This window comes from Electrophorus electricus, chromosome 16 (genome assembly GCF_013358815.1).
Source record: "Electrophorus electricus isolate fEleEle1 chromosome 16, fEleEle1.pri, whole genome shotgun sequence".
In the NCBI taxonomy this organism is placed as follows: Eukaryota; Metazoa; Chordata; class Actinopteri; order Gymnotiformes; family Gymnotidae; genus Electrophorus; species Electrophorus electricus.
Window position 1 is genome coordinate 3,110,001 of NC_049550.1, and position 17,545 is coordinate 3,127,545.

Consider the following 17,545-nt stretch of genomic DNA (forward strand, 5'->3'; position numbering starts at 1 on the left):
AAAAAGTTAAACCTTCATTCATACTGGGTCTTCTCACAGGACAGTGATCCTAAGCATTCCCCAAATTTGCAACAAAATCAGCCTGGTTTGTTAGGTGGAATGTGAAAAAGGCCTGTCAGAAGATTGTGGAAGGCTACACCAATCATTTGTTTCTATTGCAATAAAAATACTGCATACAAACTTTGACACATAAAATATATGATAAAAATATAAGAAATAAATCAAATGAAATATAAGAAATTAAAAAAAACCCTCAACTAATCCTCCTTTTTGGCTATTATTTTTCAATTGCTCATAGAAATGAAGTTCATAACTTTATTAAATGGTTAACACATGGAAATATATGGTAACATTTGACTTCAACTGTGTGTGTATGTACATCATGTTATATGCATGTACGTGTTACACTGGAGGCATAGAAATATTTGTGTCACCTGTCTTAGAGTTCTATTATAGTATTGCCATATTTCTGCCTGTCCAGTAATCTGCAAATGAGAAGAAACTCAGCAGGTTTGCATGAGCCACTAAGATGCACTTCTGCTGCTCCCCTGCCAGTACTGTCTCCTGTTCACACTCCAGCATGCAAACAAATCCTCTTGCCATCTAACTGTGGAGGGAGAAGAGCCTGGCTGTGGGAGAAAGTGCAGCACCCAGAAGCCAAGTCTGAGAGTACAGCAGAAGCAAAGCCTCATGGGAGCTAGTAGGAGGGGCTCTTGGGGCATAAATATAAATGGTGCCACATGGAAGGGCTCATCTCATCCAGTAGCTGTACAAACAAACAGAATAAAGTTTTGCTTTTACAGCAACTAAGGCACCTGCTGGATACATTCCTGTCTGCTTTATTCTATAGTGCAGCTATGGACAATGGCTGTGACTTAGGTCATAAATGTGCTTAGAATGTTTATTGCTGAGCTATACTTTGATTATGTTTTCACAAAAAAAAAAAAAAAGTAAGGAGTAAGGAACTGAGGGTTTACACAAAAACCCCACTAACAATCACTGAATTCCCACATAGGAAAACTCTGCTGACACAGATCTAATTTTTACAAGGAACATTATACAAAGTAAAAAGCCAATTAACACAATACCAAAGCAATGCAATTTGCAGCATTTCTAGTAATTAGAATCATTAATTAAAATAAAATAAATGTCAAATAATAGTGAGTGTTAGATCCAAAAACAATATATTTACAAATGTATTAGTAGTCTATAGAAATTTATTCCAGCTGCACATTCACACCACCTTGAATGGTTTTGGTCACTCTGTTATCTGAAGTTCTTTTTTCAGTGCAGTCAGTAGACTGCAGTATAAAATATATACTGCATACACTAACAATGATCATATTAATAAGCAAAAATTTCCTGGGCCAAACACAATTTATGGAAAGTTATCAGGTATGAGTATTTTAGCATTTCATTAATCTCCAATTTCCTATCATATGTACAGACATACCTCTGTGTACTTGGACCAAAAAGTATATACACATTCTCTAATGCATGATGCTTTGATTTAATTTATATTTGATGTCTGAGATCATGAGTTCTATATATAGATGATCTGTCTCACATATTACTAGTTGAGCTGAATTCAAATCAACAAAATACATATTCATGGGTGAAGCAACTTTGTGAATGGTCTGTGAATGTGAATGAAAAACTCTGTGAGTGCTATAATTCTATGAGCCTCATCCTGTTCCATGCTCATTTTCGTAAACTTTGATAAGGCTTACAAGGGCAAAGAACATCCCTCAGTAAACAAAGTAATGGTCCTCTATAGCTCTATAATTTCTCATCATATTGTAGCAATGACTTGTGTAATGACTTCTGAGACCATGTTCCAGTAAGGTTTTACAGCTCATAACACAGTTCATTAGGGGCACCCAATTCTTCTACATGATGACTTAACTTGGGTCATCCGTGCCTGGACCCTGTGGCACACTGGAGGATTTCTCACTAACTCCAGTCTCAGAGGTGGCAATTCTGGTTAGCTGCCAGGGGGTCTTGAAAGGAAACGATCACATAATTTCTCATTTCTCATAGGGTGAAATTGATTCGAAATAGAATTAAAATTCAAACAAGTTAGAATTTTTTTTTTCCTTTTTGTAAACACCTTAAAATTCAGGGGTTGTTGTCCTGTTTGCAGACTTATTAACTGATTATTCATGCATGTTTGGGACAGAACTCAGGGCTTGCTGGACTATAAACCCATGGAATCTGCATCTTTCAGCTGGTGTTGTTCTGGTTAATTTTTTGCCTTGTTTTCAGATCCAATAAAAAAAACAAAAAAACAAACTAACAAACAAAAAACAAATGCATTTGCAAGGGAGAAGACACTTAAAAAGATCAAATGGTACATAGTGGTGAAATATTTGTTGCTCATATTCTCTTTCAAGATCTTTTTTCTGGCAGGCTATAGGAAATATTAGGCTACATGGTTTCAAATTATTTTATATGTATGTATTGCCTACTAAATTTACTCTTTCTGTTTTGTTACAATATTTTTGTATAATATTCTTAATCAAATACAAAGATATAAAGATTTACTAGGTCCTTACAGTATGGATTGAAGAAAGGCTCACTCTCTCCCATTCCATGAACTATGCTAAACAAGAGCACAGTTTCACTGATGCAATGCACCACTCTCACATAGTTCCTGTTGTTTTTTTAATTTTATTTTTTGTTTTGTCTTGTTTTGCTTTTTATTTCTAGAACTAAACTGATGTGTGTAGATTCCATATTGGCCCCTTCCCCAGCATTGCAGTTCACACACCTGCCATGTGTTTCTTTGTTTGGGTTATGTTCTTCACAATTCCACATTGTGTTTTAGTTTTCCTAACCCTTGCTTGGTTTCACCTTTGTCTCATTAGCATTCGATAGTTTGTGTATTTATACTCCTTGTTCCTGTATTTCCTTTCTTGGTCTTTCAATGATCTCCCTGTTGATTCTGTGTGAGTTCTCTCTTGTAATGTGGTTCCGTTAACTTAAGTATATATATATATATATATATATATATATATATATATATATATATATATATATATATATATATATAACCTAAGTATATATATTAAGTAATATATTTAAAAAATAAGTAGAAAAAAATACAACAGAAGTTAACTAGATTTGCTTTTCTTGAAGGAAATATACAGTGCTTAAAAAGAGCTGAAAAAAGGTGGTTGCTATGCCATTGCAACTGTTTGCTGTGGTATTCTACAAGGTGGTTGCTAACCGGTTGCTATGGTGTCCCAGATTCATGCTAGGATGGTGCGAAGTGATTGCTGTGTTTTTGCTAGGTGATTACTATGGTATCCCAGGTGACTGTTATGCCATTGCAAAGTGGTTGCTATTGCACTGCATGGACTTAATATGTGGTTGCTAAGTGGTTGCTATGGTATCCTAAGAAGTTGCTATGTCCTTGCTAGGTGGTTCTTAGTGATAGCTAAACTGGTTGTTAAGTGGTAGTTATGGTCTGAGGTGGTAATTGCTATGCTGCTAATAGGTGGTTGCTACCTAGTTTCTATGGTATATCAGGTTGTTGCTAGGCTGGTGCTAAGTGCTTGCTATAGTGCTGCAGATGGTTACTATGGTCTTATTAAGTGGGTGCTATGGTATCCCAAGAAGTTGTTATGTCCTTGCTAGGTGGTTCTTAATTGGTTGCCTTGGCATTCCAGGTGGTTGCTATGGTATTCCAGGTGGTTACACTGCCATTGCTAGATGGTTGTTAAGTGGTAGTTATGGAGTCCAAGGTGGTGGTGATTGCTATGCTGCTACTAGGTGGTTGCTAAACCATTTCTATGGTATACCAGGTTGTTGCTAGGCTGATGCTAAGTGGTTGGTTGTTATAGTGTTCCAGATGGTTACTATGGTTTTGCTAGGTGGTTGCTATAATGTGTATAGTGAGTGCTAAAGTGAGGTGTGAATGGGAAGAACAGAGTGAGGGAAAGAAGAGGGTCTGTTCGTGTGTGCTATGAAAGTGTGGCCTACTGTGACATCATCAAGTGGCAGTTAAGATTCAGATTTCAAAATTTTGACCAAAACCTTATAAGTAGTCAGGTGAACAGATAACATTATGCTAGTCTGCTCGTATCTGATATAAATAAGTAAACAGTTGTTTTTGGTACTGCAACAATAACAGCATCAGTGTTACCTGCATTTGTGAACATACATATAATTTGATTAGGTCACTGCTTAATATGATGAATTAAATATTGATTTGATACTGCCGCAAACATACAACATCTTATTGGTTTCAATGCACATAAAAATGACAGGAATGGCACTAGCACCCTTTTGGGGAGAATTTCTGCTAATGGTGAGTGAATGAGTGAGTGACTATTTGAGTGAGACAGTGCAGGTCTATGTGATGCTTCACATCTAAAACATACTACACTTGGTTAAAAAGTATTACCTGTCAGGATATTGCCAAATCAATATTTTCATCCATAGAATAAAGATATCACTGGCATTAAAATGTCCTTTTAACTTAAAATAATCAACCATAGACTGGAAAAAAAAAATTGCTACATTAAATTCTTGAGAAAATTTGCTTTACTTTGAAATACAATCACAGAAGAACAGCACTATGATAAATTCTGGCTCATTTCTGAGAATCGTATGACTACAGGTCCACTGGATTGATGATCTGACAGTGATGAGGCCAGATGAATCACTTGAAGTGGGTGTGCTCCTAATCCTGATTTGATAATACATTTGTACATTATTTATGCACAGTATCCACGTATGTCAAAGATGCAACATGTTCTGGATGTAGTGCCCATATTTACCTACTTGTCATGCAGCAAAGCTGTGGAGATAAAGAGAATGTGGAGGAGCATGAGGTAGCGGCGCTTCAGTTGTCAAAGGAGCCATTTACCATTACTGTGATCATGCACAGCTTTTATCTATTAATGTATCACACCATTAGATAGTCCTATCAAAAGTGTTGCATTAGAAAGGAGACTTACCGCCATCTCATTCAGCCCTGTATGGCAGAAGATAATTTATTTACAATATAGGCAGCACACAGGTAATGTGCCAGTTCATTTTACATGCGCTCACCTTCAAGTCGTGTAATTAGAGAAGCGCAATGGAGAAGAAACTGGATGTTTTTTCCCCCCCACCATATGCTTTATTGTCCTAATGTCCCATGCGTCCATGTGCTTTGGGAGAAAATGTCCCTCTTTCAGTCATTCACCTGACAGCTCATCTGTGGGGAAATTGCATGCTTCATGGAGTTGGTGGGGACTATTTGATCAGTCTTGGGGGGTGGAGCCGCCAAAGAGGAATCGGTTTTCTTTAGGTACTTATTCAACATAGATGATGAGAATAAGCTACTTAACCATGTGTCATATGGAAGTCTATCAGCCATGGCACTTGCCTCACATGCTGCAGTACAATGCACAAATTAATTTAAGACCAAGGAGACAAATACAAAAGAACATGCTAGACTCCCTGAAAAGAAACCGAGTGCAGTAGTTGAAGATCTAACTCTTCCACTGGAGAATGAAATACTTTTTTTGGTGGACTGCCTCTTTGTGATGCTGCTTCAGGGTTTTACCTTGGCTTCCCAGCAGTCAAACACCTGAGTAACTTTTATTGCTGGGCCTCATTGCTCAGCCAGTACACAGAGATTACCATCCTGACGGCACTACCTAAAAATTGGATTGATTTTGAAAATTCTAAATTCCTGCTGGAAGATTTCTTGACACTGTTCTTAAACTCTGAAATGAAAGAACCTGATTTGTGGATCTCAGCTACCATGCTGACCCACATTGAAAGGCCAAGCACTATGACACAAAATAACCCCACTTACAATTATTTAGGAGTTGTAAAACTGGAGCATCAACTGGCCTGCTATGGTCTTACCCCAGAAAGGTGAATAGTTTTAATTGAATCAGCTTTTGCTGGTGATTATTTAACACTTGGCATTGTACTTGGCAGTGTACATGTGTAAAAAATATATGATAGTTTAATTTATTAATACTGTTTCTAGACAGAATGTTGACATTCAAAAAGTGAACCCAGTAACTACAAAATAAATTCCACTTATTAATTCAGAGCATTGGGGAAGTCTCGAGGCACTGCTCAACCTTCTCTTCCTCAGTCTCACCTATCCATAAACCCTCTGGCCAGTTGGCTGTCTGCTGGACATAAGTCCATGCAGAAAATGGGGTTCTGCCCAAATCAATCTGCCTGCGGGTTGGTCTCTCTGGCCACTACTGATGTCAAACTGCTGGCTTCAGAATATACCTGCACTCCTCTTCCACTGACTGTTTAGCACACACTCGGACCAGACATGGCTGAATGCTGTGGGAAGTGTTGTGAAATACTGAGCAGAAATGATCCTGTTTCTCATCACTAGAAAAGAAAATGCAAGAGAGTTCTCCAGACACCGAAGAGATGCATAGGATGTTTTCAGAGGAACAGGTTTGAAAAGTCCATCGCTATTTACAAACCAGACCTAGAATGATGGTGGGTGGTCATATATTCCCAAGGACGTCAAAGAGGATGGGGAGGATCCTGGCATTTATTTATTTTAGGCGTTTTTTAAATAGTAATGACCAGTAAAGCAGCAATTTATGTTTTTGGGAAACATTAGCTATACAAAAGGACATTCCAAGAGATTTTTAGATTTAATTCAAAGGATTAATACTTGAAAAGTAAATGTATTCCAACAGCGTAGAATTTACTAGAGGCTGTCTAATAAGCTGTGGTTTGTGTTTGTATGACCCTGCTTAATTAAACATTGTTGGGATTTTCAGTAAAAGTGGAAAGTATTAGAAATTATCAGCTTCATGCCCAGTGTCAGTGAAAGGCCATCATTTGTGCACTGTAAAACAGTGTATTGAATATACTGAATGCAGTCTATTTTTTTCTTGTATATAAAGCTAAAAATGTGTAAAAATATGTGTTTTGCTGTTTTTCTTGAACATTTGACATACAATGCTATGCAGTTATAAAATGTGTGCAGATAATTCTCTATTTATATATTTACATAATAATGTAGAGAAGAAGGCAAAGAAGGTAAAGTACGGATGACCTGATGTATGATAATAATATTTTCTGCACTAAAAATTATTCAGAGCCAATAGATTAGGTATACAAACAAACATGCTGTGTTCAAGGTGATGTCATCTTGTAGACAAACACTGATGGATCCCATGTGAGGGGCATTCTTGACCAGGAATCCTGGATAACACACACGCACGCACACACACACATATGCAAGGATGCGCGCACACACACACACACACACACACACACACACACACACACACACACACACACACACACACACACGAATGCACACATGCAAACTCCCCAGTCCTAAGCAAGTTTATTTATAGAAAAAAAACCTCTAGCTTTTAACTCATAAACATAATAGCATAAATGTAAAAAAAGACACGCAAGGCATGAAACGAAAAGAATATGGAGAAGTTAAATAGCACCGACTGAGAGACACCGTAGTGGTGTTTGTTTGAAATTTATGAATGATTGATAAATGAGGCACCACCCTAAATATGGGGAAATTATTATTAATAATTCATTATTGAAGGTTAATTAATACTGCATCAGTCTCATTTTGAAATTAGTTCAAATGTGTGCAGTGAACTAATACTTTTGGTAAAAATATACTTTCCACAGTGACCAATTTAATGAATAAATGTGAAGTTTATTGATTAATATTTGTAAAAAACTTTAGAAGGCATAGAATGTGTAAAATAAACAGATCTGGCTCAAGCATACAGAACTAACTAACTATCAGTTCTGTTACTATTATTATAATAATTATTATATAATACTAATTATAATAATAATTATAATAATAATTATATATATATATATATATATATATATATATATATATATATATATATATATATATATATATATATATATATATATATAATCATTATAATTATTATTATTAACAGAAGGAAGAAAAAAAGATTAAACCCAAAATGAGAATGAATGAACCAAAAACCCCACACAGCTTAAACCAACACACACAAAATAAATATACACATCTTAAAGCTACAGTAACGCATGCAGCATAAACATACACATCTTAAATCTACACTAACTCAGACAGCTGAAACATACACATCTTAAACCTACTCATCTTAAACACAAATAGCTTAAATATGCACTAACTATCCTACACCGCTTAAACCTACACTAATACACAGCTTAAACACACACATCTTAAACCTACATAAATTAACCAAGAAACGTTTATGACCATGTAAATTAAATGATAAATGCTAATCAGGGAATTACTAAAGGGAAGTTAGGTTTTGTGTCCAATACCTATGCCAGAAAGGGGCCAAATGTTATCCTATAGTAGGAACAATAGTGAGAATAATGGACATCTATGTATAATGTTTAAACCAAACAATAATTAATTCTACAGTGGGACTAATTATTGGAGCAGTGGGTAAGGCTGGCATCAAAGCAGCATTGTGGATATAGGTAGCCTTAGTTCGATGATTCTCCCTATTCAGAGGTCATGTGGTTGTCCACTTGTGCTGGTTCAGATACGCAGCCATTTTTATGTCCAAGACCACACATACTTTCTGAATCTTATCAGGCACTGAGAGTGACCCAGTGATATCCGAAGGTCTGTAGAGATTTGGCAATGATGCCTGATCGGATCCATTCCAGTGCTGCTATACACTTTAGCTGAATAAGCAAGGCCTTTAGAGATGACATCATATGTATTGCACTTGCCAGTCTTTGAGAACTACTAATATTGACTTTGAATTTGAAGAATTTATATTAATTGCTGCCAGCCAAACAGAACTAACTTTAACTCTATCAATGACAGAAGAAAGAAAAATGTCTTTAAAGTGGTGGCGTAGTGAAGAACAAATTAAATGAACTAAGACTAACTGGCATACACTGGTGGGATGATAGACATACCAACATAAACGCAATTATAAGTACTTAATTCTTCCCGTGGGAGGTTCTAGATTTAAAATTAGCTGGACTTCCAATACTCCTGACACCTCCATGAAGTCCCAGAAATCTTCAATTAAAGTTAAAGCAATTTTTAACGGTCACTCTGGGGGTGTTACGAGAAGGGAGTAGGCTCGGCTGGTCTGTTTTTGAATATTCATCAAGGCTGGGATTAAGGCATTTTCCTCGATTTATCTTAAAAAAATAAAGAAAATAAATAAAGAAAAAGAAATGGAATAAAACTGAAACACAAAAGCATAACAAGAGATAAGTATGTATTTCTCTAAAAAATTGATATCTAAAGTTAGGTAAGGTGAGTTTTAGGACAAAATTAGTAAATAATTTCCATCACACTAATTTAACCTGAGCACAGAGTCTTCCATTTCTAAATGAAAGAAAGTAATATAACACATGACAATATATAAAGAAACAGTTATACATTTTCCCAAAGGCATATTATTTAGAAATAACTTGGTTATTACTTGGTTATTAGGTTATGAGGAAAGCTTTTTAGTCACATTCATTTTGCCATGACATTAAACAATCTTCCTCAACCTACTATGCCTAAATTAAGGAGGTAATCAACTCCTTAATAACATTTACAATGTTGCTACGGACACTCTACAATCATATTAGAAAGATATGATTATCATAATAATTTCATGACATGGCATGGAGGAAGAAGGTAGTATGTATAGTTGATATATACAGAGATCACACAACAGTTCAACAGTAATGAAACTAATCCGATTTTCCCATGACTGAACACAATTCTGAAATGTTATGCATCACAATCTACCATGATGAGGTGATGCAGTTAACTGATCCATGTTGAGAACCTTGTGGCAGTCTCTGGAGGGCACTGTGGATCCATAGCTCTAATATGCAGCTCTGGGTTTTTAATATAAAAATGGACAAATGTGGTACTGTCATGATGGTCATGAGAAAATATTTTCTTTGGGGAAGGTTAGAATTCAGTAGCCATTCAGGTATATGGAGTTTTACTAAGCATCTCAGATCTGAACACTATGGAATGCGAGTCTATTCTTGAATTCCAAGAGGGGTGGTTTATGGCTTTTGAATTCACCAGGCTAGATTGGATAGCAGTAAAATTGAGCCATGTGTCCTTGTAGAAGTCATAAACCTCTCTTACAAAGAGGATTTGGAGACCTGATAAGGTGGTGGAGCTCAGACCTGGTGGAGCCGTGTGTGTGTTCTGGTCCTGATAACTGGTCATCCAGTGTGGGTGTTGTAGGGTATTTAGTAGTGAAAGCACAGTGAAAGAGGATAGGGAGGCAGGACTACTGTTCTCCACTACAGACATCTACATGCATTATTATTTGCAGTGCAAATTATTAGCTGCAGGGTAATATAAACAAACAAAAACAGACTTCAATAACCATTAAATTATTAGTTGGCCCAGGACTATGCTTAATGTGTGAGGTCTGCCTGGCTATCATCCTTATAGGTGTCATTCTATACAGAATAAAAATATTTGGACGGTCTGACTTCATATGCACAAGAACTGCTAATTATCTTGGGCACTTAGAGCTAATTTACTGCTAGTTGGCAACTGGTGTAAAGACTTTGGTGGTTTAAAGTATTCACAGTTACATATTAAATAGTTTACTTTGTACATATTAAAGTTTTCTTTGATTAGAGCAGCTTCCCCTTGTTTATGGTAAGGGACTACAGAACAGCCTTGTAGAAAATGTTCCTTTTTTGGAACCTTCAAATAATATGAAGTCAGCAAAGTCACAAGTGAATAGCCTGACACAGCTGAAAAACATACAGGCTTTATGGCAAGCTCAAAGTCTTGCTTTCTCATAACAAACAGCTTGTGTGAGTTTAACAAAATAATTCCAGAATAATATTTTGGGTGCTTCCTGGTTTTTACACAGAATATGATATGAAGTATGAAAGAAGACAGAGCAAGAGAGTGTGTGTGAAAGAGGGAGAGATAGAGGGAGAGAGAGATAGTGGGAGAGAGAGGGAGGGAGAGAGAACACCACACACAATGACAGGCTGAGACATGGAATAATGAAATAGTAACAGCGAGACAGAAACAGAGATGGTTGCGGGACCAGTGAGAAGGGTAGCGACAGAAGCTTAAACTGGTATCAGAGTACACGAATTCAGCCCGATTTTGTGATCGCCAGCAAATTTCCAGCCTCAGTTCCGAGTGTTGGGAATGAGAGGTTTTGTAGTGTGACCTAATCGAAGAACAGCGATGTGGTATCCTGAGTTTTGTCAGACTGTTGCCGCATGACAGCGTGACAAAAAGTCTAGCATGTCAGAATTTTTTAAACATTTTTTAGCCTAGTCTGACAACTTTTATGACGCTTTCGTTGATGCTGACCAATAGGATGACAGACTGCTCTCTGGTGCACATATGGACTCAAAACAAAGGCGAAGAGGAATGCTGCTGTTGCTGTTGATTTCAGATTGTGACACCACATGATATTAACACATATCTCGTATCTTCATTTATCAGAATATACAATTCCGAAACCCAATAATTTGTAACTCCATGAGACCTGTATATATACAGAGAACCTGGTAGCTAGCTACATATACATAATATTCTTGACACACCACTACCTTATGTTCTATTGAAGGATAGACGACCAGTCCATACCGTCCTCTTTGGGGCATTCAGGCACAAGTACACAATCTTTTTTTTTCCTTTTCTTTCATTTCCTTCTCTGAACACAATACATACAGCAACAGAGAGGTGCATCAAAAGAGAGGGAAAGGAGGGCATACCTGTGAGGTTCTTGAGGCCCAGCTGTCGGAGGCCATAGTAGCCGTCACGCCTGTAGTTGAGGAAGATTGCCAGAGCGTAGCGGCCCTCATACAGCTTGGTGCCGCGGATGAAGCGCAGGTTCTCCAGAGGCAGGTACTCAAACTGGTTCAGGGCCACCAGCACGTAACCTGTCACCTCCCGGATGGACTGCAGGGAACATAGCAGAAAACAGAAAACTGAGCATCCTTTAAGGGACTGACAACTGGCATCTTACTGGTTGTTGAATGTAGCAACACATACCAATTCATGGCAAATCAACAGAAGGCAGAAGATGTCTTCTCTTGCAATCAGTTCCCCAGAAAATGGCCCTGCACTCTGTGTTGAAACTGGCCTTCTGCACAGTAATGACTGCAATAAAGATCAGTGGGTTTTTCCAGGTCATGATACTATGGTGGTCTACAGGACGATAAATTTTGCAAGTGTGCAAGCATGTGCATATTAACCTCCACTTGGATAGCTACAATCAGAAAATTCCAGCACCCCCAACACTAATGTCTCAGACAGGGTTATTCATCCAAGTGGCTACATGCCTGTACCTAGTAATTCCCTTAAGGAAAACGGATGTTGCCCTAGTCCTTGGCATGGCATACATGTGCTTTGTTATGGACACATGATCTCTGTGTCCATGACAGATCTATAGACCTCTTAACACTATATATTTCTCAAAATGGTTGTTTTGCCTTTAGCCATGTTCAGGATTTGTTTTCTAGACTCCTTACAAATGTGTGCCAAAGCGAGCACCACTTTCCTGTTCCAAAATCGCACAAAATTGTGTGGTTAAATTGTTAAAACTGAATTCGATATAACTGCTGTTTGTACAAGGTGGTTATTCAAGGTCAAGTGCATGTCACCTTTTTGTCATTTCACTGTAACATGGTTCTGATGCAGAGCAAGGTGATAAACCATATGTGTAGAGTACCTAATGTTGTCTACTGGCATCTTACAAACAAAACGTTGAACAAAAAACTTCCAAGCAATAATTACTGTGGCAAACTTCACCTCCTACTACAGCTGATAATAGGCAGGAACTACAATTCTCTTCATTCTCTTCTGACACCACACACAATGGCTGGAGAAATTAGAATGCTGCAACCTGTAATTACTAAGATTATACCTTACAGGTTCTTCGATTATTAAGTAAGAGGTGGTGTTGGGTCAGATCACATGTGTTCCAGGAAAATAACCTCGAATTGAATAGTTTGTCTGCATAACAAAATAGAAGTAATTGGCAGGTGGCATTTCTACAGAGGATCACAATGTTCACACTAATAATGGGCTTGAACAATGCCTGGAAAAAAAAAAAAAAGTATTGCATAAATTTCTCAACATACAGTAGTTGTTTTACAGCATACTATAAAACTTTTTTTGCACATTGTATTGGATGTGACAGCATGAGAAGCAAATTTGCTGTCATTGTCATACCATGTTCTTTTTATCTTCTTATACCTTGTTTTAATTAAACATGTGATGACACTTTACCCACAGCTAGAAAAGTTTCCCACAGCTAGTAAAGTGGTAGCTAATGTGTCAGTTCTAAGTACACGTTATAGAATAGTACCATACTTTGCAAATGCTTTTGACGTTAGCTTCACAGATACATTATTGCAGGCATTAAAAGATGGAACCAACTTTATGCTGTCTCCACAGCGTTACACTGACTCCACAGTTACACTGAATTTACAGGTCTCTCTCTCTCTGTATGCTTGTTTGTCTATTTATGTGTGCATATATGTGTCTCTGTGTGTGTGGGTGTGTGTGTGTGTGTGTGTGTGTGTAACTTATTTTAAGAGGAGACCATTTTAAGCCAGGTGTGCTATGTTTTCTTGTACTGTACACACACCATCACAATAACTCTCTTCTGTGAGTCTGTTCGATATTCTACACTCTCCACATTGAGAGGTTATTGTTCTTTACCTTTACTAGAAATTCTCAGGAGAGACCCTAGGAAATGTCAATGTAGTCAACCATAAAGGACATTCCCTTATTGAAACTGCAAGTATATTCAAGCCTTATTGAAATTGCAAGTGTCTTCCAAAAACCTCATATGGTTTTGACCAAAATCAGCATAAAGTCAGTGTAACTGTACAATGAGTCAGGCTTTACTTCTGACATTATGGCTTTATTGCAACATGGTCTTCAAAAAAACAACCCTTTCTGAGCCTTTAGATAATTACAAAAACGGTCAATAATCTGTGCTGCAGTAATAACCCAGAACAGAAACTGTGATGCATTAAAGGATCATACCATTGTTTGTGGTATGTATATATCTGTATGTTTTATTTCATGCATTTGGATCAAAAGAAGAAATGTCTTTGCCAGACACTGTCTGTCTGTGACATCTCTGCATGGCTTACCCAGGTAGGAGAAACCTGAGGTATCGTGCTCGCATGCTATTCCTGGAGGACTGCAGTGTTGCACAGTTTAGTGCTTCCTCTGTTCCAGCTCATCTCATTCATTAGTTAACCATCAAGGAGTTGAATCACTGAACTGTGCAGTGCTGGGGCCATTACTGACCGCAGCAGGCCTGCCAGAGCTCTTGCTGAGAGGCACAGCTACAAGAAAACTTCACCAGCAAGAAATAAGTTCTCATCCAGCCTGCTCTGAACATCAATATAGATATGATTTTCACACAAATCCCTTTCCCTTAACTCACCTTACTCTGTGCAGCCTGTGAATAAACACCTCCATATTACAAAAAAATGGAAGAGTCCATAGTGCATAATGCAGCAGGTTAACTGATAGAGACTGTAGGGGACCTCAAAGGCTGCGTGTATTTTATGATATCGCCCACTTCTGGGGTTAGTCAGTGGGCCTCTATCACCCCATCGCTCCTGGGCTCATGACACGTCCATGTTTGGGCCTGTGAGAGAGGCGGGGAGCCCCCGCCTGCTTTCCAATCACCAAGGAAACAAAATAAATGTCATTGCCACAGTTTAACGCAATCTGTTTGTTTATGGTTCTGCCCCCACGCGGCAAGCAGCGCGACGCTGTGCATATTTGCCCGAAACCAGCTGCCACAGAGAGATATTAAAAATCCACAGAGAGAAATGATTTGAAGAGGCTCATAAATTAAGCGCCGCTGAATGCTGGGTTTAATGTCAGCTCACACTGGAGGGAAAGTTTGGTCCGCTATACGAAACACGACTTCACCCAGGGAATTAGTAGTGCATACCCCGCTGCTCTTACCCAACTCAGGGGATCGCTTCCGAACAATAGCAATCGCTAGGGTAGTCTGGAGAAAATGCAGCAGTGCACAGGCATGTGGGAGGGAGAGATTAAGACTGGGAAGCACTGGACAATGGAATGGTTTACAGGTTAGATATAATAAACAATGTTCAACAAACATGACAAAATACATAGATAGTAAGAATAGTAAGTCTCAATCTTCAAGGCTTTAATCTTTAATACATTGTACATATGGTAATACATTATCCACTGGTGCATGGCATCAAAGAGAGATGCTATATGATAGACTTAGACCATTAACCAAAGTGCATGTATGCTTGTGTCATGGTCAATATTGTCCAGTCTGATGCATTAAACTGCAATCTTGCCATTGAATAGCACTCTATCAATTATGTTAAACATTTCCCATTGTCCATAGTTTGCGGTGTAATCACAATATGATCATTTCACCTTCGACACGCTGCCAACATTCCAGTCAGAACAGTATGAAACCACTGTTATCTTGTGATTTTGGAACATCCATAGCTTTGCAGTTTTAAAAGGAATTCTATTAGATTGAGGGGAAATGTCACTAATGAAAAAAAGGATGAAGAGTAATAAGAATGGTTTCAGAAGGTTATTTAAATATAGGGACTTCTCATTCACTGAAGCCAAAAGTCTGTCAATTCTACACATGATAATGCTCAAATATGCAGTGGTCTCAGTGTAACCCAGCACAAATTCGCTGCCAACATTTCTAAGGCTTTCCTGCACCAGAAAAATCTAATAAAGAAATGTAAATAAGGTCTTTGTCCACTTCATGAAAAGAGAAAATGCTGATGTGAGCAAAACCATCAAAATAATAGATGACAAATATTGCCTACTAATGCAAATTATTTGCATTTTAATATGTGACTAAATAACACTACAAATAACCTCTGAAATTTCCCTCAAAGCAATGCTAAAAGTATGTAAAAACATTGTATCGCATATGACATAGACAATACTTGTCTGTTTAATCATAAAAGCAGGGCTCCTTAACATACGGCACTGCAATAAGAAAAGTGTCAGATCACCCCCTCCCTGGTATCGCGGTTCTCATGGCAACACCTTCATGCATTCTTTGTTTTGGTTCTTGGGTTTGTTTTTGGTTTCATTCTGTTCCACCCCCTTGTTTAATTCCTCACCTATTATTGTCCTCACCTCATTCTCATTAAGTCTTGTTAACTAGTGTATTTAACCCCTGCATTTCCCTCTGATCTTTGTTGGTTATTTTGTCTTTGTTTCGTATGCTACATGTCTTACTTTGCTCAATGTTTATTTCTTGGGTTTTTTCTGTGTTCACATGTCCTGGTTAGCCTGTTATGTTTTTGTGTAATCTCGTTTTGGTTTGTATAGCTTGGTTTTGTTCGAGTTCTTCTTTAAATTTATTAAATCCTTCCTATGTTTGCATCCGTTTCTTTGCCTCAATCCCTGCCCAACATTACATAAAGTATGTAGCATTTTAATTGTGTGTCAAAGACAAAGATAAATGTATGAAAGGGCCATTTATTAAAGTACATTAGTATAAATGAAATAGGCCATGATACTGTAGCAAGTTATATATGTTTTATAGTTACAAACACATATAGAAAAACATAATCACATAATGTTTCTAGATAAATGAATCAGATCATTTTTAGGTGTTCTCATGAACAGGATGTCTTGCATGAACAGGTATTAAACTAAAAATCCTGTTTATGTCATTTACAGCAATTTTCAAAAATTTGCTGAATCTGGCAAACTGTTCCAAACCCTTCTCATACAAAAATTGGAAGGGTTTTTAAGATAAGCACCAGTGTCACCAATACAAGAGATTATCAAATGACATCTGCATTTAAAGTCTGTGCTGAAACAGGAAAAAAACATATACACCTACAATGTACTAGTGACTTAATTACTGAAAACACTACATGAAGTGGTACAGTGATACACATACAGAAGAGTGAGTCTGCCTTTTCTGACTGTGTCCAAGATACTTCGATAAGTATAAATAATGCTTCCACACTTTAAGCCAGTGATGCCCTCAGCTACTTCCAAATAACAGAATAATATAAAAACAAAATGTAAAATGCATATAGTGTTATAAATAGGGGAGTTGCATAGTTTGTTCAAATTTCAAAACAAAAAAGAATAACAAACAAAAACCATGTTACACAAAGAAGCAGCTGTTAAAGTGAGCAGTGACTCAAACAGCAGGCAGCTGTGTTAGGGGAAGAACAGCAGTGGCTTAGACTGACTCACAGCGAGTTGCTATTGAATGTATGCCAAATGTTATACATGCAAATGATTTAATGTCACTTTGAAGCACACCACTTTCTTGAAAGGTCTGTGTCTGTACTGTTTAAATGCCAAATCCACAAAGCTATTAACATTTTACTCATTATGCACATCTAAGTATGAAAACTGATTAGGATGAAGATGAAGAAGGGTTGGGAAGAAGTCAATAAACCAAGCTCATGTATTCCTTCAAAAATGACCCACAAAAAATGCCTTCTTTAATCAATAAATAAATAACTGTCAATGCACCAAAGAAACACACCCCAGCCAAAAAAAGGAATGCAATTAATATTACAA

General features: G+C 37.4%; 1 protein-coding gene across 7 annotated transcripts in view; it reads right to left on the minus strand.

The window, feature by feature from the left end:
• LOC113579192 (receptor tyrosine-protein kinase erbB-4-like) overlaps window positions 1-17,545 on the minus strand; it is a 127,796-nt gene that overhangs the window by 44,319 nt on the left and 65,932 nt on the right. For 4 of the 7 annotated variants that reach the window (XM_035534818.1, XM_035534820.1, XM_035534819.1 and 1 more), the window contains exons 3-4: window positions 12,005-12,112; window positions 11,725-11,911 (exon numbers count right to left, since the gene is read on the minus strand). In XM_035534818.1, coding sequence (XP_035390711.1) covers window positions 11,725-11,911; window positions 12,005-12,112 — 295 coding nt within the window. The remainder of the gene's footprint in view (window positions 1-11,724; window positions 11,912-12,004; window positions 12,113-17,545) is intronic. The other 3 variants (XM_035534823.1, XM_035534822.1, XM_035534821.1) reach the window with 1 other exon arrangement.